This window comes from Mesoplodon densirostris, chromosome 15 (genome assembly GCF_025265405.1).
Source record: "Mesoplodon densirostris isolate mMesDen1 chromosome 15, mMesDen1 primary haplotype, whole genome shotgun sequence".
Taxonomy (NCBI): domain Eukaryota; kingdom Metazoa; phylum Chordata; class Mammalia; order Artiodactyla; family Ziphiidae; genus Mesoplodon; species Mesoplodon densirostris.
Window position 1 is genome coordinate 77,748,726 of NC_082675.1, and position 25,113 is coordinate 77,773,838.

At 37.7% G+C, this 25,113-nt stretch overlaps 1 protein-coding gene across 1 annotated transcript in view; it reads left to right on the top strand.

The window, feature by feature from the left end:
* The window catches only part of PHLPP1 (PH domain and leucine rich repeat protein phosphatase 1), a 213,796-nt gene that overhangs the window by 92,998 nt on the left and 95,685 nt on the right, over positions 1 to 25,113 (top strand). The window contains exons 2-3 of the mRNA XM_060119450.1: positions 12,279 to 12,475; positions 18,981 to 19,106. Of these exons, the coding sequence (XP_059975433.1) occupies positions 12,279 to 12,475; positions 18,981 to 19,106 (323 nt within the window). The remainder of the gene's footprint in view (positions 1 to 12,278; positions 12,476 to 18,980; positions 19,107 to 25,113) is intronic.

Genomic DNA, 25,113 nt, shown 5'->3' on the forward strand with positions numbered 1-25,113 from the left:
GAATTACTGAGTCAGAAACTGGGTGGTGGAGCCTTGCAGTCTGTTTATAGCAAGGCCTTCCTCGTGGTTTTGGTGCTTGCTAAAATCTGAGGCCCTCCGTTGTAGCTTGTCTTCATGCAGCATTTCCTTTCAGCATTTCAATTTAACTTAATGTCGTTTAAGTTATCGTTTAATATCGTTACACACAATGTATAGTCACAGTAATTATCTTTATTTGGTTTTTCAGAGTTTTAAAATTTATGGATAATTTTACTGTAGTTTGTATTAGAGTTTGCTTTGGTGGATTTTTTAAACTTACTTTGGCCCTGGGTTTACATAATCTGTACGAGCGGGAAGGGGTAGTGCCCATTTTCCGGGCACTGTTTTCATGTCTCGTATTATAGGGGGAATTATAAACTCTGGTGGTATTCAGGAATTGAGAGATTAGAGAAAGGTTCAGGACATGACATTTCTCAGGGATAAGGGTCTACACTAATTTGGGAGATACAAATAAACCTAATCAGATGGAGTAGCTGTCAGTAAGAAGCAAGATTTACTGGGCAGTTGACTTTGTATATGTTGATCTGATGCGTAAATTAACCGTCTCCAAATATATTTAGCAGCTGGTTGTCATTTCCATCAGCTAAAAGCAACTAGTCTTAAATCTGTTTCAAAGCTCCTGCCAGCACACCTTGCTGAGCTTGCTTCGACTTTCAGCTCTGAGACAAAATTCCCAGCTGCCAGTTCACTGCTCAGGTCTCTGGACCTCGTTATGGGGTCGTCTAAATCCTTCTTCCAGCTCTTGAAATGAACCTGGGCAAATAATTTAATTCAGTCTTTCTGACACTTCAGGTAGTCAAGAAGGATTTAAGGATTTATATGCAATAAGAAACATGCTTTATAGTTTTATCAATCTAAGCTCTAAAGATAGAGAAGGTGAGGTGAGAGTTGAGTGTTCTCACTTATTCCTGAGCATTTTCAGCTCCAGGGACATGGTAAATTCTTCCACTATCTCTTCTGTACTGATCAAACTTTCTTACTTTTTGGTGCTGCGTTATCATGAATACTTTAATTCTGTAAAGTTTTTGAAATTGTGATTGCTTAATGTGCTGTTCTTATTATTGTTTTTGATTATTTTGGATTACACTAGGCCCTCACTAGGTTATACAAAGTCCTGTAAATATTTTTGTAGATTATTTTAGGGAAATGTAGGTTATTAATGTTTCACTATGTTCAGGTAAATAGAACTAAGTGAAACCAACACAGTAAAGTTGTATTAGTTATTGCCTCAAAACTCAGTGGCTTAAAACAGCACACATTTAATGTCTCATAATTTCTCTGAGTCAGGAATTCTGGAGTGACTTAGATGGGTAGTTCTGGCTAGAGATTATCATGAAGTTTGCAGCCAAGATGTCCTAGGGGCACAGTATTCTTGACAGGGACTGGAGTATCTTTCCAGTATGGCTTGCTCACCTGGCTTCTGAAGAGGCCTCAGTTCCCTTTTGGCTGTTGGCAGGAAGTTTCAGTTCCTCACCTGTTGGCCTTTTCATAGGGTCCCTAGGGTGTCCGCGTGGCAGCTGGCTTCCTCAGAGGGAGTGATCCTAGAGGGGGTAAGGTGGAAGCTATTTGCCTTTTATGACCTGGTTTCAGAAGTTACAGCAGCCATTGAGTCTGCTACATTCTATTTGTTAGAAGCTAGTCGCTAAGTACAGTCCACAAGCAAAGGGAATGGGATTGGGCTCCACCCTTGAAGGGAAGAATTTTAAAAAATTTGTGGACATATTTTCAAACTACCACAGATAGACACTAGGATATATTTGGCAAAGACATGTAATTGGCAACAACCAAATTTGTACTTATTTCTGTGTTGTTCAGTGGTCTTCTAGTTAAAGCAGGTGTTTCTGCTACTATATATGTTCCCAAAACTTCTCATGTTCTCCAAAGTTGAAAATTAAAAATAAAAGTGTTTATGGGAAAATAGAGTTGGAGAGCGGCAGGACTCTAAGTCCAAGCATCTTTATAACCAAAATACTAACAAAAATAATAATGGATACCTCAGGAGATAACCTGGACAGCCTAGGCAAGTAACTTATTGTGTCTGGAAGTTACAGACACAATATTAGGGAATATTAAAAATGCACAATAACATAAGAGTAGAAAGGTTGGCTTGTGGACATTGAGACTGCATTTACCATGGGCTTTTTTCCTTTGTTTTTGAAAGTTATAATTCCACTCCCAATATTCTGGCTCCCCTTGCCTAGAGTAAATCCTTATGGACCAATACTATGCATATTATAGTGACTTCATTCCCCTATTTATGATCATAAATGAATTAATTAGTATTAATGAAACGTATTGTAGCAGAATAGACTGTAGTTAGTTTTCTTTAAATAAATACTTCTCTTCTAATCATGTTTATTCATTTATTTAATAAAATTCCCTTATGATAGATAAAACATGAGTAGACTTAATTTCAAAAGCTCCTGGTCAAAATTCTAAGTGATGTTTTATTATATTCTTCACTCCCCCTCAAAGCTGAAATTCTCTCATCTTGAGGAATAACATTTAAGTTTAGTCTTTTTTTTTAACATCTTTCTTGCAGTATAATTGCTTTACAATGTTGTGTTAGTTTCTGCTGTATAACAAAGTGAATCAGCTATACGTATACATATATCCCCATATCCCCTCCCTCTCGCGTCTCCCTCTCACCAAGTTTAGGCTTTAAACTACAGAAGAGAAGGAGAAGAGAGAAGAAAAAGAAAAGAAATGAGCAAAAACCCAAACTCTTATTTTTAAAAATGGAGGGGTTTTTCTGATCATCACAACGATCTCTGTTCTTTGATCCAGACTGCTGTTTATATATATAGGGCTTGTTAAAATACAGATTACTGGGCTTCATCCTCAGAGATGCCAATTTTGTACTTCTAGTGTGGGGCCTGAGAATTTGCATTTCTAATAAGTTTCCAGGTGATTCTGGTACTACTGGTCTTGGGACCATACTTTTAGAACCACTCTGTCTGAAGCAACTGTTACAACAATCTGTCCTACTCCCACTTGAGTCAACAAAGGAGGTTATTTTAGAATTCTCAGGATTTTTCTATCAGAGTAGCTCTATCCAGTCATCTTAGTTATATCCGTTAAGGTTGAAGTTCTAATATTTGCGACAGTGTACAGAGATTAATGAACTATGCATTATTCTTTTTACACTTGCTTTTGAAAGGTAATATAGTGACACCCAGCTTAACCAGAAGTGAATCGTTCAGAAGACTGAACTATTTAGATTAATATATAAATATGCAAGTCAAGAAGGACCTCTGAGTGAAGGAAAAGACCACAAAGTTTAGTCCTTTACTTTGAAAGAGAGTAGAGAGCTAACTTTAGGCCTATTGTTTTAGGATTGAATGTAAAGTAAGGCAGTAAATTAGAAGTTGCTTATATACTCATTACTGTCAATAATTGGAAAAGAAGAGCCAAAGAACTATGATAATACTGAAGTTTGGAGCTATTTTTGGACAAGAGCAGATAGCTCTTCTAGTCCACTGGTCCCACAGGGTTTCTCTGAATTTCTGAATATAGGAATATATTGAGAACCCACCCTTTAAAGAAAATCTTTAATTATGTTAAACATACTTTTATAATTTATAAAAGTGAACGGTATGTATGAGAAAGAATTAAATTTAAATATTTGGCACTTGGTTCCAGCCAAGATGGATTAAGAGCGACTGCATTTACTCTTTAACCTAAAAGAAGAAACAACTAAAAATCAGATGAAATATATGAAACAGCTTTCAGACATTGGGCATCAGGCAGCACAAGACACAAAACCCCACAACAGATGTGCTCCTTGAGAGAAAGGAAACAGATTAAAACAACCCTACAAACGTACCATCTTACTGATGGTGGGAAAGAGTTCCAGGATTACGTTGTAGGGAGGAGGAACCCAGGCAGAGCCTGGTATGCATGGCGAGTTCAGGAGACAGAGCTGGGAGTCCATCGAAGCTAAGCAGCTTGAGTGTACAGAGTAGAGTGATGGAGAGAAGGGAGCTGCTCAGAGAGTCCTGGACATGTGCAAGGAGTCATCACTGAGCCTTCAGCTGAGTGCTGATCAGTCACTTATGTGAAGAAGAAACTGTGTGAGGCTGGGGGTTAAAAACACTGAAAAGGAGCAGAGGGAATAAACCTTGAAGCTCACACAGGGCGCCAGGCAAAGTTCATGCTCCTACCAGCCAGACTGGAGAATCTTATAATTTAGAGGATGTCCGTTAGAGTACTGCTTCCTAATATTGCAATTATAGATCTAGACTTAGGCTGCTCTGGTCTTATATGACAAATCCCAGAAAGCAAGCCTGGTAAGAACCAAACTGTTTTCAACTAACTTAATTGTGTCCCAGAACAAAACTCCATAAGATTCATATAAATACAAAAATATCCAGCACTCAACAAGGTAAAACTCCTAATGACTAGCATCCAAACAAAAATTACCAGGTGTGCAAAGAAGCAGAAAAATAAGACCCCTAAGAGAAAATGATAAAATAAAACTGACACAGAAGTGATACAGATGATAGAATTAGTTGACAGGGACACTTAAGCAGCTATTATAATTGTCTCATATATTCATGAAGGTAAAAAAAGGCATATTAAGGAGTGACATGGAAGATATATACATATGAGTGTATATGTATGTATATATAAGTATGTACCCACATATAGCCAAATTGAACTTCTAGAGATGAAAAGTACACTGGATGGAATTAACAGTAGATTAAACACTGGAGAGAAACGATTAGTGAACCTGAAACCACAACATACCAGAATTTGTGGAATGCAGCTAAAGCAGTACTTAGAAGGAAGTGTATAGCACTTAAATGCCTATATTAAGAAAAAAGAAAAGCCTCAAATCAGTGACCTCAGTTTCCACAGTAAGAAAATAGAAAAAATAAGCGAAAATTAATCCTAAAATTAGTAAGAGAAACAATGATAAGAACAGATATAAATGAAACCATAAACAGAAAAACAGTAGAGAATGAAACCGAAACCTGGTTCTTTGAGTTGTTTAATAAAATTGGAGGAAGCGGGAAGGGTAAGCTGGGATGAAGTGAGAGAGTGGCATGGACATATATACACTACCAAATGTAAAATAGATAGCTAGTAGGAAGCAGCCGCATAGCACAAGGAGATCAGCTCGGTGCTTTGTGACCACGTAGAGGGGTGAAATAGGGAGGATGGGAGGGAAACGAAAGAGGGAGGAGATATGGGGATATGTGGATATGTATAGCTGATTCACTTTGTTATAAAGCAGAAACTAACACACCATTGTGAAGCAGTTATACTCTAATAAAGGTGTTTAAAAAAAAAGGATGAATGACTCATAAAGATCAAATCTTGTATTCTTTGCTAACTATTGTTGGGAGGAAATATGGGGCAGTAAAAAGACAATGAATAATCTGATCCTCTAGTTTTGTATATTGGTCCTGTATCAACCAACTTGTGACATAGGACAAAATAATTTAAACACTTTCTTTAATATTCTTATCTTTAAAATAAAGATAAAAACTCCTCCCTCAGTTTTTTATGAGAAAAAAGACATAATAAATCCAAACAAAGTTATAAAATATAAAATGTTATTATAATAAACATTTTTATGTGAAAAAAATAAATAAAAAATAAAATTGGTAATCTTCTAATCAGACTGATCAAGAAAAGGTAGAAGTTCGTCTCCTAGAGTAATGGAAGTGAAAACAAAAATAAACAAATGGGACCTAATTAATCATAAAAGCTTTTGCACAGTGAAGGAAACCATAAACAAAACCAAAAGGCAACCTACAGAATGGGAGAAAATATTTGCAAACAATGCAGACTGAAAGGGATTAATTTCCAAAATATACACACAGCTCATAGAACTCAATATCAAAAAAACCAAACAACCCAATAAAAAAATGGGCAGAAGATCTAAATAGACATTTCTCCAAAGAAGGCATACAAATGACCAACAGGCATATGAAAAAATGCTCAACACTGATAATTGTTAGAGAAATGCAAATCAACTACAATGAGGTATCACCTCACTCTGGTCAAAAAGTCTACAAATAATAAATTCTGGAGAGAGTGTGGAGAAAAAGGAACCCTCCTGCACTATTGGTGGGAATGTAAATTGGTAGAACCACTATGGAGAACAGTATGGAGGTTCTTTAAAAAACTAAAAATAGAGTTACCATAGGATCCTGCAATCCCACTCCTGGGTATATATCCAGAGAAAACCATAATTCAAAAAGGTATATGCACCCCAGTGTTCATTGCGGCACTGTTTACAATAGCCAAGACATGGAAGCAACCTAAATGTCCATCAACAGATGAATGGCTAAAGAAGATGTGGTGTATATATATATATATATATATATATATATATATATATACACAGTGGAATATTACTCAGCCATAAAAAAGAATGAAATAATGCCATTTGCAGCAACATGGATGGACCTAGAGATTATCATACTAAGTGAAGTAAACCAGACAAAGACAAATATCATACAGTATCACTTATATGTGGAATTAAAAAAAGATGCAAATGAACTTATTTACAAAACAGAAGAAAAAGAAAAAGAAGAGGTATGTTACCAATATCAGGAATGAAAGAGGTGACATCACTACAGTTTTTTATTGATATTAAAAGGATAACAAGGAAATATTGTGAACAACTGTTGTCAACTATATGAAAACTTAAATGAAATGGACAAATTTTTAAAAAGTCAAACCACGAAGGCTTACTCAAGAATAACTAGATAATGGAATAGGATAGCCCTAACTCTAGTAAAGAAATTGAACTTATAGTTAAACACTCTCCCACACACACATACAAAACAAAAAACAAATAGACAAACAAAAACCAGAAAAAGCAAGACTCCAGATCCAGAAGTCTTCACTGGGGAATTCGACCAGATGTTTAAGGATGAAATGATACCAATTTCATCCAAATTATTCCAGAAAAGTAGAGGAAAGAATTCTTCAGCTCAGTCTATGAAGCCAGCATTACCCTCACCCCTGACACCAAATCCAGAATGTTTTTAACCCTTTAAAAATTTTTATTTATTTATTTTTGGCTGTGTTGGGTCTTTGTTGCTGCACGTGGGCTTTCTCTGGTTGCGGTGAGTGGAGGCTACTCTTTGTTGCAGTGTGCGGGCTTCTTATTGTGGTACCTTCTCTTGTTGAAGAGCACAGGCTCTAGGTGCGCGGGCTTCAGCAGTTGCAGCACGCGGGCTCAGCAGTTATGGCTCACGGGCTCTAGTGCGCCACCAGGAAAGCTCAGTAGTTGTGGCGCACAGGCTTAGTTGCTCCGTGGCATGTGGGATCTTCCAGGACCAGGGATTGAACCCATGTTTCCTGCATTGGCAGGCAGATTCTTAACCACTGCACCACCAGGGAAGTCCCCCAGAATGTCTATATATATGTATATGTGTGTGTATATATATATATATATGCGTATATATATATGTATATATATATATATACGTATATGTGTGTGTGTATATATATATATATATATATATATATATATATATATATATTCTTTTTCAGATTCTTTTCCATTATTGGTTGGAACTATTGAATATAGTTCCCTGTGCCAATTTGTTGCTCTTAATGGTGAAAAACTGAATGCTACTCCCCTAAGATTAGGAAAACGGAAAGGATGTCTGCTTTTCCTAGTTCTGTTCATTATTGTGTGGAAGGTTCTAGCTTGTGCAGCAAGGCAAGAAAAAGAAATAAAAGACACCCTGATTGCAGTGGAAGAAGTAAAGCTGTCATTCTTCGCAGGAGAGGACTTATTTTACCTGATTTCAAGACTAATTATAAAGATTCAGTAATCAGGATACTGTGATATTAGTCGAAGATAGACAAATAGATGAGTGGAATGGGAAGAACCAAGAAAGTGACCCATCCAGCTGTGGTCAGTAGAATTTTGATTCAGGTGCTAAAGCACTCCAATGGGAATGGGTAATCTTTTTATTTATTTATTTATTTATTTATTTATATTTTAAATTTTTGGCTGTGTTGGATCTTCGTTGCTGCCCACCAGCTTTCTCTAGTTGCGGCGAGCGGGGGCTACTTCGTTGGGGTGTGCGGGCTACTCAGTGCAGTGGCTTCTCTTGTTGTGGAGCACGGGGTCTAGGCCACGCGGGCTTCAGTAGTTGCAGTACACGGGCTCCGTAGTTGTGGCTCACGGGCTCCAGAACGCAGGCTCAGTAGTTGTGGCTCACAGGCTTAGTTGCTCTGCGGCATGGGGGATCTTCCTGGACCAGGGCTCAAACCCATGTCCCCTGCATTGGCAGGCGGATTCTTAACCACTGTGCTGCCAGGGAAGTCCCAATGGATAATCTTTTTAACAAAAAGTTCTGGAATAATTTAGATAGCCACGTGTCAAAAAACAAAAACAAAAACCTCCTGAACCTCTACTTGTTTCTTGCTGTGTACAAAAATTAACTTGAAATTAATCATAGGCCTAAATGTAAGAATTAAACCTATGAAACTTAGAGCAGAAAACATAGGAGAAAATTATAGTGACCTTGAGTTTGTCAGAGAGGTCTTAAATACAACACAAAAAACACTCATTGTAAAAGATAAATCAGGTATTTGGACTTCATTAAAATCAAAACTTCTGCTTTCCCAAAATACTGTCAAGAAAATGAAAAAGCAAGCCAGACTGGGAGAAAATATTTGCAAGTTACACATTTGACAAAGGACTTGTATTCAGAATATGTGAGGAACTCAATTCAGTTAAAATTGGATACAAGATTTGAATTAGTCACCTCAGCAAATAAGGTATGTGAATTGCAAATACGCTCTTGAGAAGATGATCAGCATCATTAGGAGAATGCAGATTTAATCCATAATGAGGTACCATTACACGTGTACTAGAACAGCCAGAAGTGTTGACACGGAGGTAGAGCAGCTGGAACTCTCCTGCATTAGAGGTGAGCGTGTAAAAGAGTACGGCCCAGCCATTCCAGTCCCACGTGTTTACCCAAGGTAAATAAAAGGATATATCCACACAAGAATGTTTGTACCAATGTTTTCAGTCAAGATGAGCGAAAAATGTGGAAACAGTCCAGATGTCTATCAGCAGATGCATGGTTAAACAAAATGCGATATATTCATGCAGTGGAATACTACCCAGCAATAAAAAGGAATGAACTCTTGGCACACTCAACAACACGGACAAAAAGTGACAAAAAAGCACATCAGCAGTCGCCTGAACATGGGAGGCCCTAGGTGGGGGGGGGGGGGGCGGGAGGGAGAGGGAGGGATCACAGTGCGCAAGAGAAACTGTTAGCGATGATCAGTGTGCTCATTTTCCAGCTCATTTATAGGTGTATATATGTCTAATCAAATTGCCATGTGCCAAGTGAGGAAGACGGGGAAAGCATGTTTTAAATCATTCTCTGTTGTGTTCAGGTTTCTCTCTCAGCTTGAAATATTTGCTTTTGCTGTCCATCTTTCGTCCCAGATTGTATGAGAAATTCCTTAAACCTGTAGGATATTTCTAAAGGAAAAGTTACAACAATGGATCCAACTTTAATTTGGTGGGCATTGGTTCCTTGTGTGATGTCAGTATTTCTTAGAGCATAGGACAACTTGAATTCCTCTGAATTGAGAAGTTTCGAAATTGGCAGCGCGAGCTAAAATAATTCCTTACGTCATAGAAGAAGGAAGTCTGACACAAAGGGGTGTGCAGGGGGGTGACTGCCCAGCTCTGTGTTACTTATTCATCTCCATATTCCCCAGAGCCCAGTTGGTACACAGCCTAGTCCTGAGGGTGTGCTTGAGCTGGGAACACCTAGGGAGGGAGCCGACAACAAGGATGTTTAAATTCACCCAGAGCAAGATAAGAGGGAGTTGATTCCCACGGGGACGTTCAGGGCGGGGACAGACCGATCTTACCATTAGGTCCCCGGACTGTGCAGGCCCCTTGGGAATTTTCCTAAAGAGGGAATAAAAAGCCAGTGTCTGTTGACGTCTCCATACTTTTCTCGTGTGTATTCCTTCTAGCCTTAGTCCTCTATCTGGCAATGTGCTCTGGGGAGTTCTCTAGGATTTTCGTGGAGTTGGAGAATTGAGGGACTGTTGCTTATGCACCTCTGTTGTCTTTTTCTTCAGTCTCTAATTAAATCACAGATCTCTATAAATGTGACGGGTTAACAAGTGTCCTTGAAGCCACTCTCTGATGTGGCTGAATAAAATGCCTGCTTCTTTGCATTCATTAGTGTGTGTGTGTATGTAAGTATTTAGATCAGATCCCTTGTTAGAGGATGTTGGTGTATTACAGTCCTGGAAATTGGATTTTGTAAATGTGTTGTCCATTATTTTTAGCCTTGCACGGACCTTTCAGTTTTCTGAATCTCCTTCCGTCCCACTTCTTCTCTACAGGAAGAGAGACTACAATGTAGAGAGGAGCTCTTAGACTGGGAGCCTGGGCATCTCTCTCTGTGGGTGTAAATGAACTTGTGCAGAATGGGACAAGTGAATGACTGTGGTCTGATCCATCCCTGGCAGCCTTTGACAAGCCATATCTATTTTAAAGTCTCCTGGGCTTCCTATCCCTTTGTGGGAGTGTTAGCATTTGGTACACAAACAACTCAGTGGAGCTCTCCACTGAGGATGCTAGCTGTGTAGTTGTTTGCTGGGCCCAGGTTCAAAAAGGTGGACCACTTTTAGACTTCATTCAAGCCTAGCCCTAGCACATTTATGCAGTGTACAGTATTTATTTCATAAAACATTTTGATATACTGGGAGAAAGAGGAAGTGAAATTCAAACCTGCTGGTTTTGTTATTTGCAGACATCTCTGCCCAAAGGTGTGTACTGGGAGGGTTCACACAGTTTTTGGATCTTCTTAAGATCTATTTTTGGTGCTGCTGTTCTTCCTGTTTCCTTCTCCAGTAGCTATTAGACATCTACCAAAACTACTTGGCATTTATGTTAGTTTTTAACATTCATAAGAATATAATTTTTCTTGAATCTGTTTCTTCTGCTAGGCAACTAGGCAAACTTTCAAATAAATATAACACTTCTGACTTGGGAACTATTCAGGGACATGTGCCCCTCATTAATTTATCTGTGAGCATGGGCTTCAGTACTCTGATAAATATTCAGTGTCTAGAACTGGGAAATATTTTTCTTCTTGTTTATACAACTCCATCACTTATTAATCACAGTAGTTCTCCCATTCAATTGATGGGGCTTGTCTGAATGTCATTCTTCCAAATTCACTTCTATCTGAGAAATGAAGACTCTTCAGAGCTTTCTCAGCTCTCTCTTTGTCTCTGAGTCTTGGAGCATCTTTCTCTGTCTCTTTGTTCCCTCCGTGACTCGTAAGCACTACAGCACACCATCCTTCCTGGATTGGCATTAAGTTTATCTTTGAGGACTTAGATTATGTTTATAGAGTAATATTTTCTTACTAGAAAAGTCATTCTTTTTTTTTTAATCAATTTATTTTATTTTTTAATTTTTGGCTGTGTTGGGTCTTTGTTGCTGTGCACGGGCTTTCTGTAGTTGTGGTGAGCGGGGGCTAGTCTTCATCGTGGTGCGTGGGCTTCTCATTGCGGTGGCTTCTCTTGTTGCGGAGCAGGGGCTCTAGGCGTGCAGGCTTCAGTAGTCGTGGCTCGCGGGCTCTAGAGTGCAGGCTCAGTAGTTGTGACGCACGGGCTTAGTTGCTCCGTGGCATGTGGGATCTTCCCGGACCAGGGCTCGAACCTGTGTCCCCTGCATTGGCAGGTGGATTCTTAACCACTGCGCCACCAGGGAAGCCCAAGTCATTCATTTTTAATTGTCTCCTTAATAGTAACTGTACATTAAAGATCTGTAGGAGGAAGAATATGAGTGGCTAATTCCATTAAAACTGATTAGTTTCATTAAATGCTAGATCTTGAATGTTATCTTTCTATATCAGTCTATAATATTTTCTTCTTAGTGTACTTAAATTAAGTCTCACATTCATGAAAATCTTGAAGCCATTTCTGTTTTAAATGTAAAATTAAATTATGAAGGATATAGCAGAAAAAACTTAGGTTATAAGTTTTTTAAGGTAAAAACTCTTCTTCACCTATATTAAAAGGTACATGTGGAGCAGATTTGGTAGTTCTTATCATAATTGCATTACTGCAGGTTTCAGAGTCTCTCAATTATAAATTAGATTGTTTCCTGTAATTATTCTCTGTTGTCCAAGTAATTTATCTGGTATGCTGATGAGTAGCAAAAAAGCCCATTTCTTTAAGACTAAAATGTTTGCTTGTGTTTGTTGCAGGAAAACCTCACAGCACTGGTAGCTCTGAACGGATTCAGCTCTCAGGAATGTATAATGTCCGTAAAGGCAAAATGCAGTTGCCAGTGAACCGATGGACCAGACGCCAAGTTATCCTGTGTGGGACCTGCCTAATAGTATCATCTGTGAAAGACAGCTTGACCGGAAAGATGCATGTTCTGCCACTAATTGGTGGGAAAGTAAGTTTAAAACAAACTAAATACTAACAGATTTCCCAGTGTCATTAAGAAGCTTACTTTGAGTCATTTCTGTAATAAGGGGTAGATGGGTTTTTTTTTTTAAGAATTTCAATTAAAAAAATATATTCATGTATTTATTTATTTTGGCTGTGCTGGGTCTTAATTGCAGCATGCAGGATCTTCATTGCGGCACGTGGGATCTTTTAGTTGCGGCAGGGGGGCTGTTAGTTGTGGCATGCATGCGGTATCTAGTTCCCTGACCAGGGATCGAACCCAGGCCCCCTGCATTGGGAATGTGGAGTCTTACCCACTGGACCACCAGGGAAGTCCCAGGCGTAGATGGTTTTTGACTCATCATTCCTGTTGTGCCTCCACCAGTGGACATTTTTGGTTGGTGGAGTTTTGGAAAATAACAATGCCATTTGCTCACGTGAAGCCCTGGTTATGTTCACTTCTTAGTACGTGCACCTTAACTATGTGACTGAAAATAGAGCAACTAGAATTTCACTGTTATATTTCAGACTGTAGGTGATAAATTATTATTTATGAGAAGATGTCTTTTGACATTGTGAGCATGTATTTTATAGTATAGAACAGTGATCCCCAAGTCCATGACCTTAGGATCATTCTGGCGTGCTTATCAAAGGTTAGACTCTCTGTTTGTGTTTAGTGACCAGTGGGGTTAGTACTTTTAGTTTATCGCTATAGCTAGTCATGATTTTTGAACCTGAAATGCTACTCATTTCAGAGAAAACCTGTGATACAGCTGGTAGATATTTCCAACATACTGGCTGCTTTTCTTTGGGCATGTTATCTATATTATTCCTATCATTTATAAATATCAACAGAAAGAACAAGATTGCTTAGGAAGATATTACATTCTTTTCTTTGCCAGATTTATTTATAAACTCCAAGCACTGGTAGGGGTATCATTACCATAATTATATGTCAGTATTTCCTGATTTTTTAATGATATGATAATCTGTTAATAAAGGGAAAGGTAAATTTGGATGAAGAAAGGGGTTTTTGGAAATCGGGGGCATATTAAAAATTTTTTTCTTGATCGTTACTTGATCGTTCAAAAAAAATAGATTTGGCTAGTCTGTGAGGTGTGTTTAGATCTATTTCATTCACCCATTTTGAAACCATGGCTTCTTAACTTCTGTCTGAGCATTGAAGAATTAGTGATAGTTTATTACTGAAGATCTTGTCCTTTGGATGGATCTGAAAACTTAGTCATCATTATTACTTCCATAACTCATCATTAAAAATGCATATTTAATGTTTGATGCCCTGATAGGTCAACAATCTGTTTCTTTCTTCTCTATGGTGTTAGGCATTTGCATAGGCAAATTTAATATAACTATTTATTAAATATCCTCTGTGGGGAAGCCACTTTGCTTGGCGTCCCATAAATACCAAGATGGGTAAGTCACCATCTCTGCCTTTGAATAGCTTATAATTACTATTTGGAAATGAAGGATGAACACGATATCTGCTCTACGAGAGGTGCAAAAAAGTAGTGTGGAAGATAAGTGGAAGAGATGACATTTTGTGGGGGGGAATCGGGATTTTGTGATGAAGGAGGTAGCAATTATGATAGAACTTGAAGGGTGAAAAATCTCTTGACATATAAAGGAGATGGTCAGAAAGATTATTGTGCTCAGAGAAGCAGAGGCAGGGAAGCAGTGGAATGTTCAGGTAAGGTGAGAGAAGATCCAGTTATAATTAGCATTTTTATTCAGAGCTAGAGACTTGTTCTGTTTCCCAGGCCTATTACTGGATGTACTTCTACCATTGAGTGAATAGAAAGTTAACAGCTTCTTTTTCTCACAGACAAAGCTTGTAAAACCTGTTTTGTGCTACACCTTTAAAAATAATTGAGTATGTTGAAAAATTATATTAACCAAGTTAGGAAAAAATAATTTACTCTTTGCAATGTGAGTTTTCATTAATGTTTGTCTTTCCTTTTCTCATTCTGTTCTGTTGTTAAAGGAAAATCTGAGAGTAAATGGAAGGGTGTTTTTGTTTTTGTTTTTGTTTTCTAATTTATATAAAAGAGCTAGAAATGAGGTGTGAGATAGATGCTATAATTGCTGTGATAATCAATTTTGACACACTACTTGAGCATGATCATTAGTTTACGTTTTCAAATGTAGAATTCAAATATGAAGTTAAATAAAGCTGTATTAAATTGTTGAAAAACATTTGTTTAATAAGTTTTTATTCATGTACAATTATTTAATTTCTTCTTTAAAATTGAACATAAATTTTTAGATAACTTATTTACATTAATACTTTATGTAATATTCGTTAAGCTATGAGGCATAATAAGCTGAGTAACTGTTAACTTACTACTCAGTTTAGGAAGTACAGCAGTATCAGTACCAGTGTCTCTACCTGAGTTCTCTTTGTATCTGTCCCATTGCCGCCTCCTACCCCAGAGGAATCCACTGTCCTAGAATATGTATTCATCATTTGCTTACTTTTTTGAAATAAATTTTATATAACTATGTTTTGCTTGTTTTGATCTTAATAAAAATGGTATCATCCTGTTTGTAGTTTTCTGTGATTGACTTTTTTCACTCAATATTATGCTTCAGAATAAGATTCCATATTCCTTGCTATATATGGTTTTCATTTCTGTATAATGTTCCACTCTGTAAATGTTCCAGATTTCTAAAATTTCTTAAGTAATTTTCTTGCTGATTGACATTTGGGTTGCTTCTAGTTTTCTGTTATAAATAGTGCTCTTGAGATAGTCTTATTTTGATATGCCTCCTGGTTTACAAGTAGTTTTTCTAGAGCAGCAGTTCTCAACTCTTGTCGCTGTGCCTGAAGGGGACATTTGGAAATATGTGCAAGTGTTTTGATTGTCAGATGATTGGGTAGTCAGTTGATGTAAGCTAAGTTATGCTGTGGTAACAAACCCCCCAGATCCCAGTGACTTATCATAACAGTTATTTCTCACTCACACTATTTGTCCAGTGTGGGTGGGTGGAGATTTCTTTTTTCAAGTAATTATGTACGAACCAGCCTGATGGGGGTGGTTCTCTCTTATAATATTTGTAACACGTGGCTTCCTTTGCTGCTTAGGCAGGAGAAGAGGTAACTGGAGGGTCATTAGCTGGCTCTTGTATATCTGGTTGTAGAGTGCACATGCCACTTCTGCTCATGGCTCATTGGCCAGAACTAGTCACATGACTCCATCTTAATTGCAAAGGTTCTGGGAAAAGTAGATAGTGTGTTTGGTTAATACTAGTATCTTTTGCTGCAAGGGGACACTATTGGCATCTACAGGGCAGGGGCTCAGAGTAAAATGTCATGCAAAAATATTAGACAGTCCTGAATAATGTACACAAGGAACTATTCAATCCAAAATTCCTATAATGACCTCCTTGAGAAATATCGCTCTTAAGAGTGCAGTCACTGGGCTATAGGACATATATGCACATTTACTTTTACAAGATGATATCCAGTTGTTTTCCAAGGTTGTTGCACCATATCATGCCCCTATCAGTGTACCTTTCTCTACATCTTTGCCGAACTTTATTGAGGTGTAATTGATATACAACATACTGCACATTCTGATAACAATTTGATAACTGTATTAGACTTCCATGAGTACAGTTTGACAGATAGTCCCCTTGTGCTCCTTTGTACCCTCTGTCCCTACTTTTCTGCTCACTCCTACCCATTCCCAAAAAACACTGCCTGATTTCTGTCAATATGGATTCGTTTAAATAGCATTTCTATAAAATTATATTTTCTCTTTGGTGTATAGAAATGTGGTTGAGTTTTTTAGTGTTAGTCTTATATCCAGCCACCTTGCTAAATTTTCTTATTTATTCTAATGTCTCTAGATTCTTTGGAGTTTGCTCTGTAGCTAATTATCTCATATTCAAATAATGGCAATTTTCTTTCTTCCTCAATACATTTCTTTGTCTTATTGCAATGGCCAGGACTCTAGTACAGTATTGAACAAAAAAAGTAAGGTAAGAGAGTGATGTCTCATCATTAACATTAAAGTTTGCCTTACATAAATATCCTTTGTTGGCTTAAGTGAGTTCTTTGTGTTCTTAGGGTTTTTTTTTTTTTTTTTTTGCGGTATGTGGGCCTCTCACTGTTGTGGCCTCTCCCATTGAGGAGCACAGGATCCGGACGCGCAGGCTCAGCAGCCATGGCTCACGGGCCCAGCCGCTCTGCGGCATGTGGGATCTTCCCGGACCGGGGCATGAACCTGTGTCCCCTGTATCGGCAGGTGGACTCTCAACCACTGCGCCACCAGGGAAGCCCCTGTGTTCTTAGTTTGCTTAGAGTTTTTATCATGAATGATGAATGGGTGGAGAATGTCATCAAATGCTTTTTCTGCAACTGTAGTGGTGATCATACGGTTTTCTTCTTTAATCTGTTAATGTGATTAATGACTTTATAGTTCCAATAACGTTAAACCATCTTTCCTTTCCTGAGGTAAATCCAACTTTTGTTCTTGGTGTATTTTTTTCTGTATTGCTGGATTCTGATGCAACATTTTGTTCAAGATAAGTGTTCATGACTAAGGTTGGCCTGTAATTTTCCTTTCTCTTACTGTTCTGATCTGTTTTTGGTTATACTGGCCTCAGAATAGGCTGGGGTCTTTTTCTTCTTTTCTCGTTTGGTGGATGAGTTTGCACAAGTTTGCAATGATCTGTTTCTTGAAACTTTGATAAAACTCACCTACGAAACCATATGAGCCTGATATTTTCTTGGTTAAAAAAGTATTCATTTTCTTAAATGGTAATAAGACTATTTAGGCCTGTTTTTTCCCCCTGATTTAGTGTTGGTAAAATAAATTTTTCTAAAAATTTGCCACAAAATTATTTATAATAATCTCTTTTTAATCCCTGCTTAATCTGTTATGTCTCCCTTTTCATTATTAATATTTATGTCTTCAGTTGATATCATTGATCAATATCAATTGATATTCAGTTTTGTTAGCCTTTTCAAAGAATTGCTGTTTTGCTTTGTTAATGTTCTCTATTGTATATTTGGTTTTCATTTCTTTCTTTTTTTAAATTTCTTTTTTCTTTTTTAATTTTTTAATTTTTTGGCTGCGTTGGGTCTTCATTGCTGCGCACGGGCTTTCTCCAGCTGTGGTGAGCAGGGGCTACTCTTTGTTGCGGTGCACGGGCTTCTCATTGCAGTGGCTTCTCTTGTTGCGGAGCACAGGCTCTAAGGTGCGCGGGCTTCAGTAGTTGTGGCATGTGGGCTCAGTAGTTGTGGCTAGCCGGCTCTAGAGTGCAGGCTCAGTAGTCGTGGCACACGGGCTTAGTTGCTCCGTGGCATGTGGGATCTTCCCAGACCAGGGCTTGAACCCGTGCCCCCTGCATTGGCAGGCAGATTCTTAACCACTGCGCCACCAGGGAAGTCCCGGTTTTCATTTTGTTAACTTCTGCTTTTTATTATCACCTTCATTCTGCTTTGAGTTCACTTCGTTTTTGTTTTTGATATTTTTTCCCTAAGTTCTTGAGATACATACCAATTAAATTAATTTTCTGCCTTCTTTTCTAATATGAGTATTTAAAATTATAAATTTCCCTCTGTGTACCTGCTTTTGTTACATTCCATAAATTTCAGTATGTAGTATTTTTAATGGTTTAGTGCTAAGAATTTCTATGTTTTGATTACAGATTCTTTTTTTTACCTGTGAGTTGTTTAGAAGTGTATTAACTTTCTAAATGTAGATTTTTAATTGATTTATTATTGATTTTTAACTTGATTTTATTTTGGTCCCAGAATGTAGTCTGTGTGATCTTTCTGAAGCTTTTTACACTTTCACTGTGACTTGGTTTGTGGTCATTTTTGTAAATGAAATATAGGGAACGTTCATTCTGTAAGTAAAACGTAAGAGTTTGTGTAATATCATGTTACTTTATTGTTTGGACTTTTTCTCCTTGTGAAGAATATATTGGGAGTGGAAATTTGATTTGACTATATCGCTGCATTATTGGGACTTGAAATTTCTTATGGTAGGGTTTTATTTCAGGTTAATCTCAATTTCACAATAAGCTAAAAGAAAAAAACTTATTTAACATGTTGAAGACCTCTTTTAATAAAAGGTTGTAATTCAGAGTAATACAAAAGTCCCCTAAGTAAAAATTCACCTGCAGTAAAAATTCTTAAGTAAAATCTTCAGTAAAAGTCCTCCTCAAGAGGAAGTAAGAACCTCAGCACCCTATTGTGAGGGTGTAAAGGATAAAAAAAGGGAGTCTGTTACAATTTTAAACAGGAAGAAGAGAATTTCACGGTTGTGGGGAAATCTATTGAAGGTAATAGTCCCCTTTTTGGTTTCCTTGTAATTCAGATTGGTTGGTCAGACTTAGGGACTTACATGCTTTAAGTAGTAAGAGGCACACATAAAGAGAGAGATGCAAAGCTGTGCAGGCTCACTGGTCTAAGGGACAGTTAATGAGCTTGGTAAATGTCCTGCTTTCTGACTTGTTTTTGTCACTCTTTGTTTTTATAGGTAGAAGAAGTGAAAAAACACCAGCACTGTTTAGCATTTAGCTCCTCTGGACCCCAAAGCCAGACTTACTACATTTGTTTTGATACGTTCACAGAGTATTTAAGGTGGCTTCGACAAGTCTCCAAGGTAAGCATTTAACCAAGAATTTTGTTCAGCTTCTGGCTGGCTAAAGAGTTGCTTCTGCTTTACAAAATATAGTTACACACTCATTTTTTTTTTTTCAGATACTGCCAGTAGTTAGAAATTTTCAGTCTTTTTAAAAGCTCATTTTGGTGAAAAGTAGCTTTTTAAAAATTGTGTTTTATTTGCCCGTTTTGTTTATACTTAAAAAAGAATTCAGTGGGTAGACTGTCATTATTATCTTAATGTTGTAGAGAAAGAACATGAGGTTGAGAATATTTAAGGGACTGGCCCAGGGTAGGACAACTACAAAACCACAAAATACCCAGAGAATTGTTACAAATTTCCCCTTTTCCTCTGACCATTTTTTCTTAGAAGCAGTCTAATCTTGTACCATCTCCCTTTCACCTTTTCAATTTCTGCCTTTTGAATGGTTTGATTTCTTTTTTCGTCTTAATTATTTTTACCATTTTATAGTCCTCTGTTTAAATAAGATTACCATGACCCATGAAACAAAATACCTCTGTGTGTGTGTGTACTGGAACCCACAATAAACTGATAAATAAGATAAAGAAATGCTGGTATTTCAGGTGCTGTGTGTGAGAACGTTTTTATATCACATTTGTAGAATTATGTATAGTGGGTTAGATGGCAGTACTTTGTGCCTTGGTTTTGGGTGTGTTTATGAAATGATGAAACCTCCCTAGGGGGCAGAAGCATTACAGTGGAATTTGCTTTCATATTTTTGAATTTATAATCCAGTTTGTTATTCAAGTTCAGTGTGTTTCAGACTACTGCATGATGTAATTATTTGTCAAGTGAATGAATAAGGAATAACTTTGTAGAACAGTTAAGAGAAAATTAGAGAATAATGTCTAGAAAGTCTTTTTGACATACTTGGGTGCATTTGAATTATCAGGGGGAGAAAACTGTGTTCTCTAATGATACAGTATACTTAGGAACATTAGTTTCTCCTTTTAGGAAGAAGCAATGGACAGAGTTTAGGTTGATAGGACTTTGAATATTCTCCCAACCTAGTAGGCAAATGGAGGTTCTAAACGTACAGGACAGCACCCCTACTAGAGAAAATGGGAAAGATGACACTTCTCCTTCAGACTTGCATGTAGAAATAATGTGATATTAGAGGCAACTAGTATATCTGTCTAGTTGTTTTAAAATTACTCTTGTTGTTGCAAATGTGAGGAGACAAATATTACATAATATCGTGCTTTTAACATTAAGTGGTTGTATGGATTCAAAGCAATAAGTCAATGGCCCATACGCTATTCAGAATAAAATGCCAAACTATGGTCAAACTGCAGTTTAAATTTCTTTCTATATGGAGATGTTGATTTTTTAAGTAAACTTTTTTTTTCGGAGTAATCTTCTATTTACAGAAAAGTTGCAAGGACAGTATAGAGAGTTTCTGTATACTCCCACTTGGTTTCCCAGACATCTAATATTACCATGATACATTTGTCAAAACTAAGAAACCAACATTAGTACGTTACTCTGTAATTATTTGGATTTCACTAGTTTTTCCATTAATGTTATTTTTCTGTTCCAAGATCTAATCCAGGGCACCACAGTGCACTTGGTTGTCATTTCTCCTTTGTCTCCCCTGATCTCTGACAGTTTTTCAGTCTTTCTGTGTTTTTCATGACCTTGACAGTTTTGGGGACGTAGTGGTCAGGTATTTTATAGAATGTCCTATATGGAGATGTTTTGACCTTTTATACCAAATGCAGTGTAATAGCTGCTTTACATTCTTTTTCGAACAAGTCAGAGGTATAAATTCTTAAACAAACATGGATAAGGATGTAAATAGAAGTTTTTGTAAATTAGCAAGCTTACCAATGACAGATTGCTTTGATTGAAACAATAATAACAGAAAGATTCCTAGGTATTGAATTTAATAGTCTTGTAAATTAAACATCCACACAATTGATAAATCACTGTTCTAAAGCCAGCAAGCATTTATTAAGGACCTTCTGTATGTCAGGTATGTATTTTATGCACTAAGATACAGCAAAGAACAAGTCCAGTTTCCCTCTCTGGGTTGGGCTTATACTGGAGAGACAAATGATAAATAAGTAAACAGAGAAGAAAGAAAATACCAGTTAATCATCATGCTATAATGCAAAGTGATATGACAGAGAATGATGGGAGAGGAATAACTCTGAGGAGGGGACATTTAAACTGATACTTCAATGAACAAAATATCTGATTATTTGAAGATCTAGTGGGGGTAGCTTTGCAGGTAGTGGGAGAAGGGAGTGAGAGAGCCCTAAGACTGGAAGGAGGGATGGTGAAGGTCAGAGAAGACAAGGGTCTTCTGTTATAGAAGAGGATGAAAGGTCTGGATTTTGTCATTGGCATAATGGCAAGCCATTAAAGAGTTTTCTTCCAGAAGGTTCCATGATCTCACATCACATCGGCTGTTGTGTAGAGAATGGACTGTAGAGGGCAAGAATAGAAGCTGGGGGGCCTGACCGTCAAGAGGCTCTTGTGGTGTATTCTAGGCAAGAGGTGAAGGTGGAAATGGAGAGAAGTGAGCAGATGTGTTTTGGGGATCAAGTGACAGGTTTACTGATAAATTACATAAAGAGCATGAGGAAAAGGGAAACATAAAGAATGGCTTCTACGTTCTTTGAATTGCTGCGTAGATTGTAGCCTCTTTCAGAAACCATAACACGAATTAGACTCCATATTTGCGCCTTTAAAACTCTAGCAAAATACAGTTCTTCACTTCAAACAGCTTCTGTTCCTAGGGAAACATCAGAGAGGTGGAGTGCAAGAGGAAGGTTATTAAATATCTCTTAAATACGGTGTGAAAAATGTTGATTTCTAACTTGTGGCAGGTGATTGTAAATGTCAAGCGTTAGCTTGGTTAGTACTCTTCCCTGTTGCTGGTTGGTTAATATGCCATTTCTATGGTCTAATAGGGTGGTGTCTCTGTAATGAGGCTCTCACTACAATTATCCAAACCTTGAACTGGTTCAGACATCAGACCTCTCAGTAGGAGGGGGTGGGGGGAGAATTGTGACACAGGAACACATGATGGTGGCAGGATGAGGAACAGGAATGTTAGTGTGAGTTTCCCTTTTCCCTCATTATGGTATGGATGTGAGGAACCATCTGATAGGTACGTGCTGAAATGTAATGTAGCTACACACATGTACATACACAAGACTGCAGCTTACACTTCACACTTCCAGAGGGAAGTTAATTACCTTAGATCACTAGTATTAACAAGTACTCAACTGGTAGTTAACTGATATTAACTAGGACGAACTTGAATCAGAACCTTAACCTCCTCTCCCTTCAGAGCAGCTCTGAATGTTTGGGGAGGCCAAATGGTGTAGGAGTGAAGAGTTTGAGTCTCAACTAAGGAGACCTGGGTTCTAACATTACTGGCCCTGTGACTGTATCTAAGTTTCTAAATTTTAAGCCCTTTTCATTTGATAAAGGAAATAATAATAGCACTTACCTCTTAGTGCTTATATGAACTATGCATGTCATGGACTTACACATAGTAAGTGTGTGTGTGTATGTGTGACTGACTAAATAATATATAAATAAAAAAATAATTTTATGACATCATTCCTGCCATCATCACTGACTGGCTGGACAATATATGTTTTTCAAAATATTATCTGTTTTTATGTTTATTTTAAGCACAAGACACACATATGCTTAGTTTATCTGAACAAGGAACCTTCTGCTGCTCTTAACCAGGACAGCAGCCTTTTGGGGTAAAGTAATTAAGCATGGCAGACATTGGGGAGAAAGAAGATTTCTTCCTGAAAAGTCAGGGGTAGGGGATAGAGGGCAAATACTTTAATAAATCCAGATTTTAGATACAGTGTCTTCCTTTTCGTCAACCCTAAAAACCAGATACAAATTTCAAAAAGTTTTAGAAGTTGTTATACTTAGTGAATTAAAGGGGAAATGAGTTGTAAGGGTCTGATTAAAGAGGTTAGGTATTATAGGAGGAATAAGTGCAAGAACTCCCTATTTGGGTATGAAACCCATATAAAATATGGCCACACTCTTTAAACTTTGTATGTTGAGGAAAATCCTATGATAGTGTCTTTTCCTTTAACCCCACATCCTGGGAGGGTAGGTTGGGGCTGCTGGAAAGAGGATTAGAACTCGGTCCCTTTGGGATAATGTGTGTATGGGAAGCGTGGAGTGGCACCAGCTGACCATCACAAGCCACTTCTGCTTCTAGCTTCCCCTTTCCATTGTCTGTTCTTCCTTATATGTAGGTCTTAGGAAGGTATACAGTTTAGTCACACTCAGGGTTACTATGGAAACAGTTTCTTTTTCTTTTCTTCTTATTGAGGAACAAAACATTCACAGAATGGATTGTCCATATCCTGATGTTTAAATGAGGATTCATTTTAATAATTGAAAGAAAGACAAACCAACAACAGAAAGAAATATCTGAGTTTCTGATTCTTAATGACCATCCTCACCCCAGGGTGGGAAGACAAAAAGAAGCAAATTCCAATGATTTTTGAATTTAAATGAATTAGATAATTAATTTAAAATAAAAATTCTTTATTTTCAGTTTATGCTTCTGGATCTTAGCTACAAGAAAAATGTTATTCTTTGTTCTAATTTTTTTAGTTGACTTTGTGAACATATATAAAAGGTTATTAATTAGCTGTGTTCTACCAAGACAGGCTCTTATATACTTATTATTTTTTAAACTTAATCTTAGCCCTTAGTATTGCTTGCCAAAATAACACCCGAGGCTGTCCCTTTAGAGTTTTTAATTTGGGGCGGGTGTTAGTGATAGTTACTATGGAAGAAATGGCTCCTCTGGGAGGATTACAATGTTGATTTTAAAGTCATCCCTGAAATATTAGCGCACGGCACTCTTTAAAAATTCAGCAAACATCCTGTTGTATGCTGTGCAGAAAGGACTCTGCTAGGTCAACATGGGTTCCTGTCCATCGTGTCTTCAAAGCGGTTGGTGGGGCAGGGATGCGAGGGCGAGGGTAGTAGTTGAGGGAAGAACAGGAATTGCAGAAGCGCTCCAGTCAGGTATACGAGTGACTTTACAGAAATGCTGCCCCGGCTGTCCCTCTTTGTGGCCCACTTTTTGGAGTACATTGGTTTTAGACATGTTGATTGATCCTGTGGATTCTCTTCAAAGTTAGTCTTCATGTGAATCTATAGCCTAAGTCGTACTTATTTTTTATTTTTTTTAATTTTTTTTTTTGCGGTACGCGGGCCTCTCACTGTTGTGGCCTCTCCCGTTGCGGAGCACAGGCTCCGGACGCCCAGGCTCAGCGGCCATGGCTCACGGGCCCAGCCGCTCCGCGGCATGTGGGATCTTCCCGGACCGGGGCAGGAACCCGTGTCCCCTGCATCGGCAGGCGGACTCTCAACCACTGCGCCACCAGGGAAGCCACAGTCGTACTTATTTTTAATTTAAAGTCTTAGTCACTTCTGGGACACTGTATTGTCCCACATTAAAGTCTGTTTCTTGATTTCAAGGAAGCTTAAAAGGGGGTTTAGATCACTGATTTGGTGTTGTGCATGAATGTGGGGTTTTTTTGTTTGTTTTTGTTGTTTTTTCCCCATGTGAAAGGCATTTATTTCTTATTAGTTAATTAATTAAGTAAAGTATGCATGAATGTGTTTTTAACTTTTCATTATGGGAAATGTCAAATATTTAGAAGTAGAGATAATATGCACATACCTATTACTCAGCTTCCCCAATTCTTAGTTTGTGGCCAGTTGTGTTATATGTATATGTTGTATGGCCCAGTGGTATAAGTTGACGCTTCATAAGGTCACTTAGTTTGTCCACATATCTCTTTCCTTGCTGATCAGTGGTTAACAGGCTGGCAGTTACCAGCGACGGTGGCTATCACAGTGCCTATCTCTCTGGCTATCTTTCTTTTAGTATTAATCATAGTATTTTAATTCTAGGCCATCTTTTTTTTAATGAAAAAAAGTCATCACGTTGAAGTTTTGGTTGCCGTGATATTTTGGT